General features: G+C 36.9%; 1 protein-coding gene across 1 annotated transcript in view; it reads right to left on the bottom strand.

Annotated features, from left to right (window-relative positions):
• LOC122789797 overlaps positions 1 to 13,361 on the bottom strand; it is an 825,084-nt gene that overhangs the window by 402,029 nt on the left and 409,694 nt on the right. The window contains 1 exon segment of the mRNA XM_044057239.1: positions 7,853 to 7,979. Within this exon segment, the coding sequence (XP_043913174.1) occupies positions 7,853 to 7,979 (127 nt within the window).

Raw genomic sequence — 13,361 nt, 5'->3', positions numbered from 1 at the left:
AACGTGGCCTTAATTTTGTACCTGCCGAGAAGTCTGAATTATCAGATGTTTTGGTTAATTTAAGACTCTTTACCAGAAATGTAGCACTTAAGATTTATTTTTGTGATAGTGCTTCTGAACTTTCTGTCATTACCTTTCAAAAAGCAAAGTGTTTTTCAACCTCTGCTTAATGCAGTTCTTGAAGTTTTTATTATCAAGCCTGAGCAGGATTTATTTAAATTGTTTACCAAGAAGGATGTAGATTTGACTAGTAACAGGGGACATGTGTTTTACAATTTGTGGAAGTCAGAATGGAGAGCTTTGAAAACTTTACAAGATGATGTCAATATTACAATAAAAATGGCAGACAAGGGGGGAGCGATTTTTATTTTAGATCGAGCGTTTTATGTTAACTCACTGATGGAAATGTTATCTGTTGACAATGTCTATGAAAATCCAGTGTAAAAAATATAGGAGGCACCAGACCAAGGCAGGTGAAGATAAAGTTCAATTTTAATCCACAGACAAAGTACAAACAATGGTGAGTGCTTTCGTAGCAAGAGCTACTTCATCAGACAGTTAAAATCATTACTCACACATATTTAAAAGTTACAAACAGCCAATCAGAATCAAAGTTCAATTAAGACAATACTATTAAGCTGTAAATTAAAAACAATATAATAGACATACTTAAAGTGCCAAGTTTAGTCTGTAGTCCTAGAATAAAATTATAAAATATATTTAAAATTACATTTAACATTTTTTTATCTGTACAGTGGTTTATGAGTAAGTACAGGTTTAATAGAAACTTTGTAATTTAGGCCCCTGCCTATATTAGCCCATATCCTAATGATCCATTCAAGTTCCTTATTTTCTACCAGGTTCTTTATAGGGCCACCTCTACAACCTATTTTGACTTTCTCTACTACCACGAATTTAAATGTGTGTGTCGTATCTGATGCCATCACGTGAATTACTAGGACATTAGTCTCTGCCCTTCTATTGGCAAGGAACAACTCCTTAGAGACACTAAACAATTCTTAGTAGAACAACATGGATTAAAATTGAACTTTATCTTCACCTGCCTTAGTCTGGTGCCTCCTATATTTTTTACATTGGATACTAGTCTTTTTGGAGGACCAGTTTGCCTACACCACAGTGTTGCCTTTCCTTCTATAATGTCTATGAAAATGTTGAACAAGATTTCATTTGGCACTTGCAATGTACAATATTTTTTACTGTACGTGATTGTGTACAGAATTTTCTTATTACTGATAGCCTGTCACAATATCTTAATGTGGAACATCCAGTTGTTCCAGTTTTTCAAGGACTCCCTAAAATCCATAAAGACATGGCAAAACCTCCTTTTAGACCTATAGTGTCAGGAAGGAAATGGCTGACTGAACCATTTTCTATATATGTCGATAAACAACTTCGACCAGTACTTTTGAAAGCTAAAACAGTGCTGAATGACACAAGGCAATTGTTAAAAGAATTGTATGCTTTCGTACATGATAATAGAGAGGTTGCCTCTCAATGACTGCTAATGACCTTAGACGTTGAATCCCTGTTTATATGCATCCCTAATACTGATGGCATCATTATGGTTAAACAATACTTGTTAAAACACAGTGGTTATGATGAGAAACACATTGATCTTTTGTGTTTGTTTTTGGAAGTTATTCTTGAAAATAATGTGTTTATGTTCCAGAATACAGGAAAAGGGCGTAGCTATGGGCACGTCATGTGCTAATAGCTATGCTAATATGATATTAGCTCATTGGGAAGAACACTATGTTTTTGGTAATCATTACAATACTTCAGTTATATTTTACAGAAGGTTTGTTGATGATGTCATACTTTTTTGGAAGGGTGACAACCAACAGTTGAATGAGTTCTTGGATTATTTGAATAGTACCACCTCCTTTCTTAGGTTCACTTCTTCTGTATCCTTGGAAGAAGTAGTTTTCTTAGATGTTAAGATTAATAAGGAAGCCACAGGTAATTTTACAACCAGGCTCTTTAGAAAATCTTGTAGACAGAACACATTATTACAGCATAATAGCGTGCATCCGACACATGTGTACAGGAATGTTTTGAAGGGACAAGGGATGAGGATGTCAACATTGAATAATACTGAAGAAGGTTTTCTAGCAGATTTGGGTACACTTTCAAATGAGTTCCTGACCAGAGGCTATAGTAATGTTGAAGTGGACACAATGACAAAAGAAGTCATGAATTCGAGGAAGGGAAGGGCTAAGCCATACTTTTCTGAAGATGGTGACGATTTTGATAGGAGACCATGTCCACAGAGAGGTGGACGTATTTCCCTGACCCTGTCATTTGCTAGTGACATTAAGCAGGTCAATGATGTTATGTATTCCAATTGGGGCATTCTAACCTCAGACTCTTGTATTAGAGACTTGATAGGTGAAAAAACCCTTATTAGTTATAAAAATAAAAAATCTTTGAAACGACGTTTCTGTTACACAGATAGTTACAATGAGTTCCCCCAATCACAGTCTTTTACAGGGACTCATCACTGTGGCAGCTGTAGATATTGTGTTCATATAGATGGTGCTAATGAATTTATACATCCTGTCTCTGGACAAACTTTTTTCTTTAAAGTTAATGCTAATTGTAAGACCAAAAATCTGGTTTATTTAGCTACCTGCAAAGATTGTAACAGTTACTATATAGGAAAAACTAATAGAATGCTCTTTGAGAGGATTTGTGAGTACCTTTACACAATAAAAAAAGTGTGATGCTACAAATGCTTTAGCTAAACATGTGTTAGAATCTGACTTGCAACACAGTTTTGTTTTTAAAGTAATGGAGGTAGTGTTTAAAAATCCCAGAGATGGTGATTTAAAGAATTACACTGAACACAGAGAGAACTTCAGTGGATTTTGAGGTTTGGTATTGAAAGGGAACCTGGCCTCAATGACAGGGTTTCTTTAAGACCCATTCTAAAATCAAGGGATTTAGTTAAGTGATAATTGCTCATTTTAATAATTGAGGACTGCTGTTTTACTACATAAATGTGTTTTGATGTGATATTAATTGTGTGAAGAAGCACTCTAGGGGAATGCATTTCCCTTTCTGAGGCCTCCGTCAGTACAGAAAACATTTCTTCAGTCCGTTACAGGTTACCAACTTTCTACCAAATAATATTTTAAGCCAGTGTAGGAAGCTGCTTTGGCTCAGCAGCATCAGCAGGAAGCACCCACATGAAACTAAACTGGTCCACTTTTTGAGAGCAAGGAATCTGCACTGGTAACTCTGATGGCAACTGAAACTAAACAGAAAAGAAAATGGGAATTTCACCAACAGCCTCAGATGAAGAAAAGGCCTGTGAAGTGGACAGGGTTTATGGCTGGCATGGGGGTGGGCATCCACAGATCGTCTTCACTGCCCATAAATACATTATCTAAATCTAAAATCTCTCATCTGCTAGGGGAATGGTCTCTCAAACCACAACAAAGATAGTAAAGAGATGAAAGTATAAAAAGGCAAAAATCACTAACCAACTTTCCACATTGCATCTTGGCTTCAAGAGCATGGAAGAAATATGCACAGTTTCCCTAGTTATGGGCCTACATCATCCACACCCAAGAAAAGGCTTCTCAGAGAACATCCACTGTGCAGAGTCCTTGACCTGCCTCTCCAGACCATTTTCTCACCACTGTCTCTGGGTTTATAAATAAACTCACACAAATACACAAGCAAAAAAGGACACACACATGCGCGTGCGCACACACGCACACACACACACACACACACACACACACACACACACACACACACACACACACACACACACACACACACAGTCACACAAATGTCCAAGGAAGGTTGGTAAGATATCTCATGGTGTTGAACTGCTACCACCACAAACTACTTCACCAGGGAACTCCTAGTTACTGTTACACTCTTGTTAAGTCAAATACACATACACAGTCTGTAGTGTTTAGCAGAGCAGTCTGGTCAGTTATAGGTGGATGCCAACAGCTATACAAAATATTTTCTTACAGTCCCAATTCAGACCTTAAACTTTTTTTAAAGAAAAAAAGACTAAGCGTGTCAAAAATAAATTTGTGGATATCTATACAGTTTTAAATAGAGAGAGGGTGTTGCGTTGCTTAATTAGGAATGAATGTTTGTTCCAGAGAATAGGGAAACATTGCTTAGCAAATCTGTCCCTCTACTACCATGTTTTATTTGGTGAAGCAGGTTTAGATCCTTGGTTCTTGTGTTAGAAGGACTTCTTGATTTGTAGACATTTAAGAGGTCTTGGACTGCTGGATCCCTAATGACCTGAAAAGCAAGGCATGGATTGCCAGTTAGGAATCTACAGTACACTGAATAGACAGACACTGTTTCCAGACTTTCCTGGCAGATCACCTTTTAAACTTGTGATCTTTTTAGCAAGAAACCTCTGGGGTCTTTCTATTTGCTTGATATGCCTAGTAAGATACATCCCAAAAGGGGCACTCTATTCCATAATAGTTCTGATTAAGGCAGAAGGTAGACAAGGTAAGAACTTCCTTGGGTCTAGATGAAAAACCTTTTGCAGTCAGCTGCAGCAAGTAAAAGATGTCATTACCCTTATATGATGATCAAGTGCAAATGAATTATCTAGCCTTGTTCTAAGGTCTCTCACTACACTTTCATTTTAAAATGGGCTGTTGATTATACTATACAAGATGGATGAAGGGATTGTTTACAAAATGCAGTAATATTGCTCTGTTTAGCATTGAGTTTTAACCATTTTTAAGCACTAGTTGTTGACATGCAAGTTCCAGGTAGAGCTTCTGCATATCAGAGGGGGACTTAAGGATGATGCCAAGTTTGTAGTGGTCTACAAACTTGGTTAGCCAGAGATCCCCATTTGTAATGCTGATATCTGTAAAGTAGATGCTGAATATTAGAGATCCCAGCATGGAGCCCTGAGGAACACCACTAATCACCTTCATGTTTAATGAGGATGCACCTTTCACCCATACTACATTGGTTCTATCCTTTAATCGGTTTTCAATCCACCTAATTATGTAGGGGTGAACCAGGGGCTCATTCAGCTTGTTTATTATGTTAGCATGTGGAATGGTGTCAAACCTTAGCCAGGTTGAAATATGCTGTTTGGACAGTATGTCCACCGTTCACAGCTTGAATTACTTTCTCACAGTTGACCAGATTCATTAGACAGGATCTACCCTTAAAGATGAATAGCTCTGAATAAAGCCTTAATAAGACTTTTGATCTCATTATAAGTTAGGTAATTTATGACACATGCCATGGCTATGCAGATGAGACAGGTCAGACTAATGGGTCTTTTGCTTCTAGGGTTAATGGTATGTCCACCTTTGTGCGTGGCATCACAACAGCTGTGCACCACACTTCAGAGACAAAAGCAGTGACTCAGCTCAGGATGAATAGCTGTACAAGTGAGTCAACCAGGGCATATTTATCAGGCAACCGGATATATTATCAAACCACATGGATGACATACTTTTCATGCTGGAGTGTATCACTAGCAAATGTTCTTTGGTTAAGATGGGGGGAAGTTGAGATTACGTCAGCTTTGTACATTTGTTTTTGGGGTGAAATTTGCACTGAATTTATTTGCTACTAGTATAGCTAATATCTTTAATGGATCTGAATAGGTAGTGTCATTTTGGAAAAGTTCTGAACAATGCTGGGTGTTATTCCTTAGCTTCCTAACATAACTAAAGAATTTGTAATTCTATTTAGTTTATTTATTTATTGACATTTGTTGACAGGAAAAGTCCACTGGGTTAGAAACCCATTTTCAGTAGAGGCTTGGGGAGAAAAGCTCCACAAAACTTTTTTTTAATACAGAGTACTTTAAAGATAAATACACAATGAACTAAAGATAAATAAACAATGACTTAGGAAGGTCCAGACATTGCCTAGGAGTAGATAGAGAGATTAGAATATGTTAGCTGATATAGAGAACGTTCTTAGAAAGGTTAAGAGGAGTTGCTTAATGGAGGAGAGAAAAAAAGAGTGGATAATTAAATTGTATTTGTTTATGGTGGCTTAGACTTTTGTGCACAGCAACAGATATCATTAGTGAGGTAGTGGCATTTTAGTGCAGAACTGAAAGTTTTTAATGAGTCTAGTTGAGTGATAGAGAAAGGCACCCTATCCATAATCTGGCAGTGGTATAGGAATATAGGCTCTGTCTATTTCTTTTGTTGAGTTTGATTATTCTTACACCTACTTAAGTATAATCAAAAACTGCAGGTTCTGATGCTAGTCTAAGTTTGTGGGATGCCTTAACATTCCTGCTGGTGTTTTTTAGCTTCTTAACGAGCTTTGGTTGGAATGATTTTTTTATTTTTCTATATGGATTAAGAAGCATTTCTTTATGTTATTTATACTTATGGACCACCAAGATGATTTACCTTTAATCTTCCCATTTTGTTTGAATCTAGACAGGACTGCCAGGTTAATGCAGTAAGGTACACAATAGTTTGCTGGTGTAACTACCTTCTGTGTTATTACCTTAGGCAATATAGTTTAAACTTGAATTTTCAGCCTTCATCATAGAATCACAGAAGGTCTGTACTTCTGAAGACTGAACTGTTTTATATGTGCATCGAACTGTTGGGAAATTTTGAAGGAAAACTTTACTAGTTTATGACTGGATTTACCTGGAAAAGGGATACTAGAGGGACAGTTAATATTGATATCATGCGGGTAAAGACCAGGTCAAGAATATTGTCCTCCAGTGGCCTCCCCTGACAATTTGTAGCAGGGAGTTTATGTTTATGAAATCAAGGAAACTATGGGAGTAACCTATAGCTGAGGCATATGTATCCCAGTTTATTGTCAGATAATTTAAGTCTCCTACGATAATGGAATTCATGTTGATCTGGAATTCATCCAGACTATTTAGGAACCTAACATGGTTTTCTGGGAGCACAGAGGAGTCCCTGCAACAAGCTATGATCTCACAGCTAGTCCTGTATAGTCTGATTTGGTTCTTAATTAGTTCACTGTCCAGGTCTCTAGAGATTGCCTAGAAGTGACATGATCCCTAACAAACATAGATAACACACAGCAGTGACCATTAGACCAAATGGTGAGGAAGGAGCAAAGCACTGGAATGGAAGGAGTGTTTTCTGTACTTTTAAACAAAGTTTCATTAATAATACATAGATGTATGCTCTCAAATACAGCATAGCCTCAAGATCAGGCAACGTTTTAATTTAGACTTGTGGCTTTGAGCAGAGCCATATTGATGACATCAGGTGCTTGATTTGTTTATGTTATGTTGAGAGATACATTAGCTGAACTCTACTTAAAATATAGTATGTGGCCAATATGTGGAACCCCCGGAGGGAGAGGTTCAAGCTATCTTTGGTAAAGCAAGAATGACTGTCTAGTATCTCCTCCCATTCTTGCTCATCAAATTGTTGAAGCCAGTCACCTTTTGCCTTTATTTTGGCAATTAATAAACAAGCAAACAGATGATTTGGCAATTAATAAATAAGTTAACAGATGATCAGCCACAAGCTTCTTAAACGTGATTAAATAAAAATACTTTACTTATGAAAGAACAAGTTAAGCACTACAGTTATGTGTTAAATATGCAGAGAAATATACTTATGAAATATACTGCTACGATGTACTCACCGTTACTAACCAGGCATTCTAGGACCTTCTTTCTTACCTACTGGTACCACGTACTCGCAGTTCATAACCAGACATTCCAGGACATTCCTTGTTACCTACTGATACCATGTACACTCAGCTACTAACCAGACATTCCAGGACTTTCCTTCTTACCTACTGATGTCATGTACACTCAGCTACTAACCAGATATTCCAGGACCTTCCTTCTTACCTACTGATAACATATGATCGAAGTTCTGCACCATCACTTCCCGGTGTAGCCTTTTCTCCTCTTTGCTCAGAATTTTCCATTCCTCACTTGAAAAGTCAACAGCAACATCTTCAAAAGCCTCTGGTATCTGAAAAAAAAAATAATTATATGACTGATAACATACTTTTTTTTAAAATACATACATAAATAAATAAAGCTGTTGCACCATTTGCAGACTAACAACTTTCAACTCTATGCTCAACTGCACCCTAATCTCCTACTGTATGGAGAAAGACCCTAGGATTAAGAAAAAAATCCAAACACGAGTATAAATTGCAGTGGCCAAAAGGTGCAGTTTATGTGACTGCTTATAATATGATTCAGAGACATGTTTAGCCATAATGAGGAAGACCGGATTAATGTGCATGTCTCGGAATCACAAGTAATTAACATCACTGCTTAATATCACTTTCTGGCAGTAATTACTACAGGAGGGCCACACATCCAACTGGCAAAGGTACCCATCCATACTCCCCCTCCACACACACTTGACACATTTACCTTTCGCAAATACACAAGCACTCACATGCACACGTACAGACACACACACACACACACACACACACACACACACACACACACACACACACACACACACACACACACACACACACACACAAAATCAATACACTAATCATCTTCCCTACTGAGACCACCCAGGCAGACACATACTCACACACTCAAACTTATCCAAGACCCCTGCAGACATGAGACATGTACAGTGATCGCCATACACATACTCAGACTCGCATACTACCCATCACTACATCTCCATTGCCACTTAACTGATCTTACCTTTAATTCATTACAGCCGAGTGCACCTCCAGGCGTTTCTGCAGTTAACTCCTACTGTGCCTCTAGGCATCAGATGTTGCTCATTTATATTTGCATTAATTACTCCAAAACCATGCTACATGGAAGGCATCACAAGGTTTCATCTTAAAGTATGTATTGTGGAAAACAGAATTATATTGATATTTGACCTCTGTCTAATGCAGCTAATGAGATATTGAATATTATTTGTATACTGTTTACTTGTCTTGGAATAATTTTCATATTTCAATAAATATCTCAACATTCAGGTAACAGACAGAAGTGCATAACCTCATGTGAAAGCTCGCAGTTATATCAAGAAATTCCTGCTAGCAGTATGTGTCTTGCTTGAATGGTTAGGGACATATAATCTGTTTATACAACATTACAAAAGATTTATTCTGGCTCATAAAATCCAGTTTAAAACATCAAACTGAATGAATGCCATTAATGTAAAGATTAATTTATCCTGAACAGTTTGCTATTTACAGTTTTCTTTCATCACTTATGGTTCCAGAGATATGAAAACTGTAAAGTGATAACTTTATTTTTAAAAGGTTCAAGCCACACCCACTGTGAGTTAAAGTTACACACTCAAAAGAGCTGTACTGGAGTGAATGTGTTAATATAAGATCCCCCATTGACCATAATGACAGAACACAGCATTTTGGCAGTGTTCATTAACACTGCGGCCATGCTAATTTAAGTAGCCAAGTACTTTTCGGAATTGCTCAGACATTTCTGGGGGACAGCACATGGCTAATCAGTATTAATTGCTCCCCCTGAATGTCTCACTAGCATTTGAATGGGCATGGTGGAGATTCTGCTGACCATGTACACTCACTGTGCTGGGCCTGTCTCTGAATCAAAGTTTTTTTTTTATTTAATTACATCCAGCAGTGGATGGCCACCAGTGTTACAGTTTACCTCTGGTGGTAGTCCTTTCTGAATCCCATGGAAAGTTCTAGTCATTCAGTACCAGAGAGAAACCTACTTGTCTGCACTATAGCATATGCGAGGTGATTAAAGCTCAGATACGGACACCTATATACTTTGGTGGAGGAAAACTATTCCCATTGCATATCCTAGTTTTCAGTCATCACCAGAAGAACTACTTTTCTGGATATGACGTACACAGTGCATCTCTTTTAATGTCCATAATACCCTTCACTCCTTTTCCTTTGCCTGTTGGAAAGTAGAGGTCAGACAATCGGTGATAAATCACTCTAGTGTACGAAAGCTAATTATTGATCATTTATGGACAGTGATAACGTGCAGCATGCTATATTTTAGTGGAGCTAAACTTAGTCACTCCTACTTCAACACAGTGCCTTACTGAATGGAAGTGCACAGCTGAGTTAACTGCTAATGCTGATTCTGTCATCTTGCCTCCTACTGTATGGAAGGTGAACACTGCTCAGTCACCAAACAGACAAATATGTTCTCTTCACTCAATCTGCTGCAAGTGATACAGAACTGCAGCACTGAGTATTACATTCCTCACACATACATCCCAGATAACAGAAATCAACAGCAGATAAAACGTTGTTGTTGTTGTCTTTCGGCTTTTCCCAGTTAGGGGTCACCACAGCAGAACTCCGGTCCGCTGTTAATTCTGTCCTTCCTTATAATACTCTAAGAAAATCGAGTACAGCCCACTGAATGTTAGTGAGAAATCTCTTTTGCGCTATACAGTACTGTATGAAACAGTCACCCCATGTGTAGGAGTAGAGGGCACCTCTGTTCTCCTTTCAACCCCAGTATACAAAACTCATGTGCCCCCTTTCAGCTTAGTGTGTATGAAACAAGAGTATAGCTTTGTTACACCCTAGTGTATGAAGACACAGTGCATTACTGTTCGGCCTTACACCTTCAGTGTATGGAAGAAATGTTGGCCTCAATGTTTGCCAATGTGAACACAGCTCACTCACCTTGTCAAATCTCTATCCATTAGAGTCTAGATCATACAAACTGAGGGCTCAATGCCAGCAGAGCAAAGTCATAACAATCATAACTACTAAAATAGAAACCAATACATTTTCAATAAAAAGACATAAAAAATCTACTATCATTAAAAAAAAATCAATAACAGCAAATAAAACATGCTTTTATTCTGCAGAGAAGGGACAAACCCCTTGTACCCCAACACTCCCCGTACTTAAATATATTTACCCTGTGGTCAGACAACTGTGGCAAAAAGACAAAGATCATGAGTGTGAAAACTTACCACTCCCTATCTGAAGCACTGCACTCAGCAAATCAGTATAACTGAACTGTAACTGCAGTTCAAAGAACACGACAAAACACTTATGTTCCTCAAAGCCAAACCATCTAAACACTACACAAACATACACCATCACAGACAACATTTGCAGAACAACATTGCTAAGAAAACCACTGTGATAACAAGAACAGTCACAGTAAATGCCATTTAATGCATTTGGTCCAGTAATAAACTAATTAAACTATGCGCCACTCACTCAGTTTTACTCAGAAGTCTGGTTTTCACTGCACTGTAATGTAAGGAAGACATCAGAGCTAGGTTGTCTCAAGATGATTGCTTAATTCTATCCACTGTTAAAACAGTTTTGTTTGGCAAGAAAACACAAACTAGTCTGTCCATAATGGCAAAGATTTCTTTTTTAAAAGTTTGGAATTGAAAAAAAATAAATAACGACTTTTACATGGACATACAAATATAATCCATACTTGCTGAAATACTTGGTATTTCCATGATTTATATAGCATATACATAAACACAAAATGAAAGATGTTCACACACATACATACAAAAGGAAATGTGATCTTACTGTCCTTACAGACTATGATTCAGTCATGCAGATACATACAAAGACAACTATATGAAACATTCATAAACAGAAACAATTCAGCTCAGAAACAATCCTCACAAAACTTGTCTAGTGACAGAATTTAAAACTGTGTATGATACGTGCATGCAGACAGACATACACACACGGACAAGCATACATGTGCATATATACAGACACTCACACGCATGCATGCTTGTTTATTTACTTATTGAACATTTGTCAATCAGACAAGTGAATTGATCCAAAGATCCCTTCCAGTCACACTATGGACTGCAACGGAAGGAGCAAACCATGATATACACTGTGTTATTTTTAAAATAATAATATATAATTCAAATAAAAGGATAAGAATATGAAGAAACATGAGTTTCACAAATAATGTAACAAATATTTCTGACAAACTATACAGTGATGACAGCACTCAGTCAGGTAACTATTCATATATATATATATATATATATATATATATATATATATATATATATATATAGAAGGGTAAAGCATTCTTCACAATTTTAGGCTGCAGTCATAACTTTATATTTGCAAAGTCAGTTTCTTTTTACATTTCCTAATGCTGCAACCTGCATTGTTTTCCAGAGTTTAATGTCGCACAAGTCAGAGGTATCACAACACATATAATTGTCTCTCGCAGTTCCCTGCATCTTTAGATTCCTCAAACAGAATACATTTTATAAATGGTTTAACATTAAATGTCACAGGCTTATACAATGTAGGCTAAGAATTACCAATAATATCAAAATAAAAATAAAAAAAATCCAGTTTCCATTCAGTAATACTGTATGAGTGTATCGGTATGTGCTTTAATATTCCCTTACCTCCAACTTCATGGTTCTAATCTTGGTTTTGATACCAACACCAACAGCAGTGTTTAAGGAAATGCAAGTGCCTGACAGATTTGGTAATTATCATGAAAAAAAAAATAACTTAAAAAAAACTGCCTGCCTACTAAACTAAAACAATCATAACATTGAGCTATGCTTTCATAACTTAATTTCCTCTTCCTGTGTAACACTAAAATGTGTCTTGCTGTATGCAAAACATCTTGTTAATATTCATAGCCCAGATATTTCAGAGAGGAGGAAAAGAAGTGCCTTCTTAATAATTAATAAGGTAGGCAGTCATATGTAGCTTTCATTTCACAATGTAATGAGGCATGGATTTTATTTACTGTGCTCTTGCAAAGAATATACTGCAAAAGCATTTATTTGGGTGTTTTACAGCAACAGGGTCTGCATAAGCTTTCAATTTTCTAAATAAAATTAAAAAAAGAGAAAAATGTAAAACTGGTGTTTGTAGATTACCTCTGTTTAGCAAAATATGCATTTATATGGATAGTAAGCGGTCAACATTCTTGAAAATAATTATTAAAAAGGCAAATCTGTGAGATTGTCTAGACTGACTTCTGACGATGTTGATTTTCAGAAAGAACTAGTTATTTTAGAGAAAATGTTCCTAGTTTACGTTACAGTAGCAGTATGATACACCGCATCTTTCAAGAAGGTAGTAATGAGAGAAATCACACACATCTCCATAAGTGAATGATCAAGTCACAGAAGGCATACCTCTCAACCTCTTAGTACAAGAAATCTAGACAAAGCCTTAAAGAATGGGAGAACAAAGGCCCAAAAATAGGGACAGATTTCAAATATTTCTCTTATGAACTTAGAAAGTTGCTAGAATAATACGATTTCTGTTAGTACACATATTCTAAAGGATATGAAGTCTGAAACTCAAATATATGTCATTATGTAGTGATTTCAATCCTCAGTGATTTGCCAGAAAAACACAAATATTCGGGGGAACAA

This window comes from Protopterus annectens, chromosome 15.part0 (assembly GCF_019279795.1).
Source record: "Protopterus annectens isolate FY-2018-M chromosome 15.part0, PAN1.0, whole genome shotgun sequence".
Taxonomy (NCBI): domain Eukaryota; kingdom Metazoa; phylum Chordata; order Ceratodontiformes; family Protopteridae; genus Protopterus; species Protopterus annectens.
This window is presented reverse-complemented; position numbering and strand designations above follow the sequence as displayed.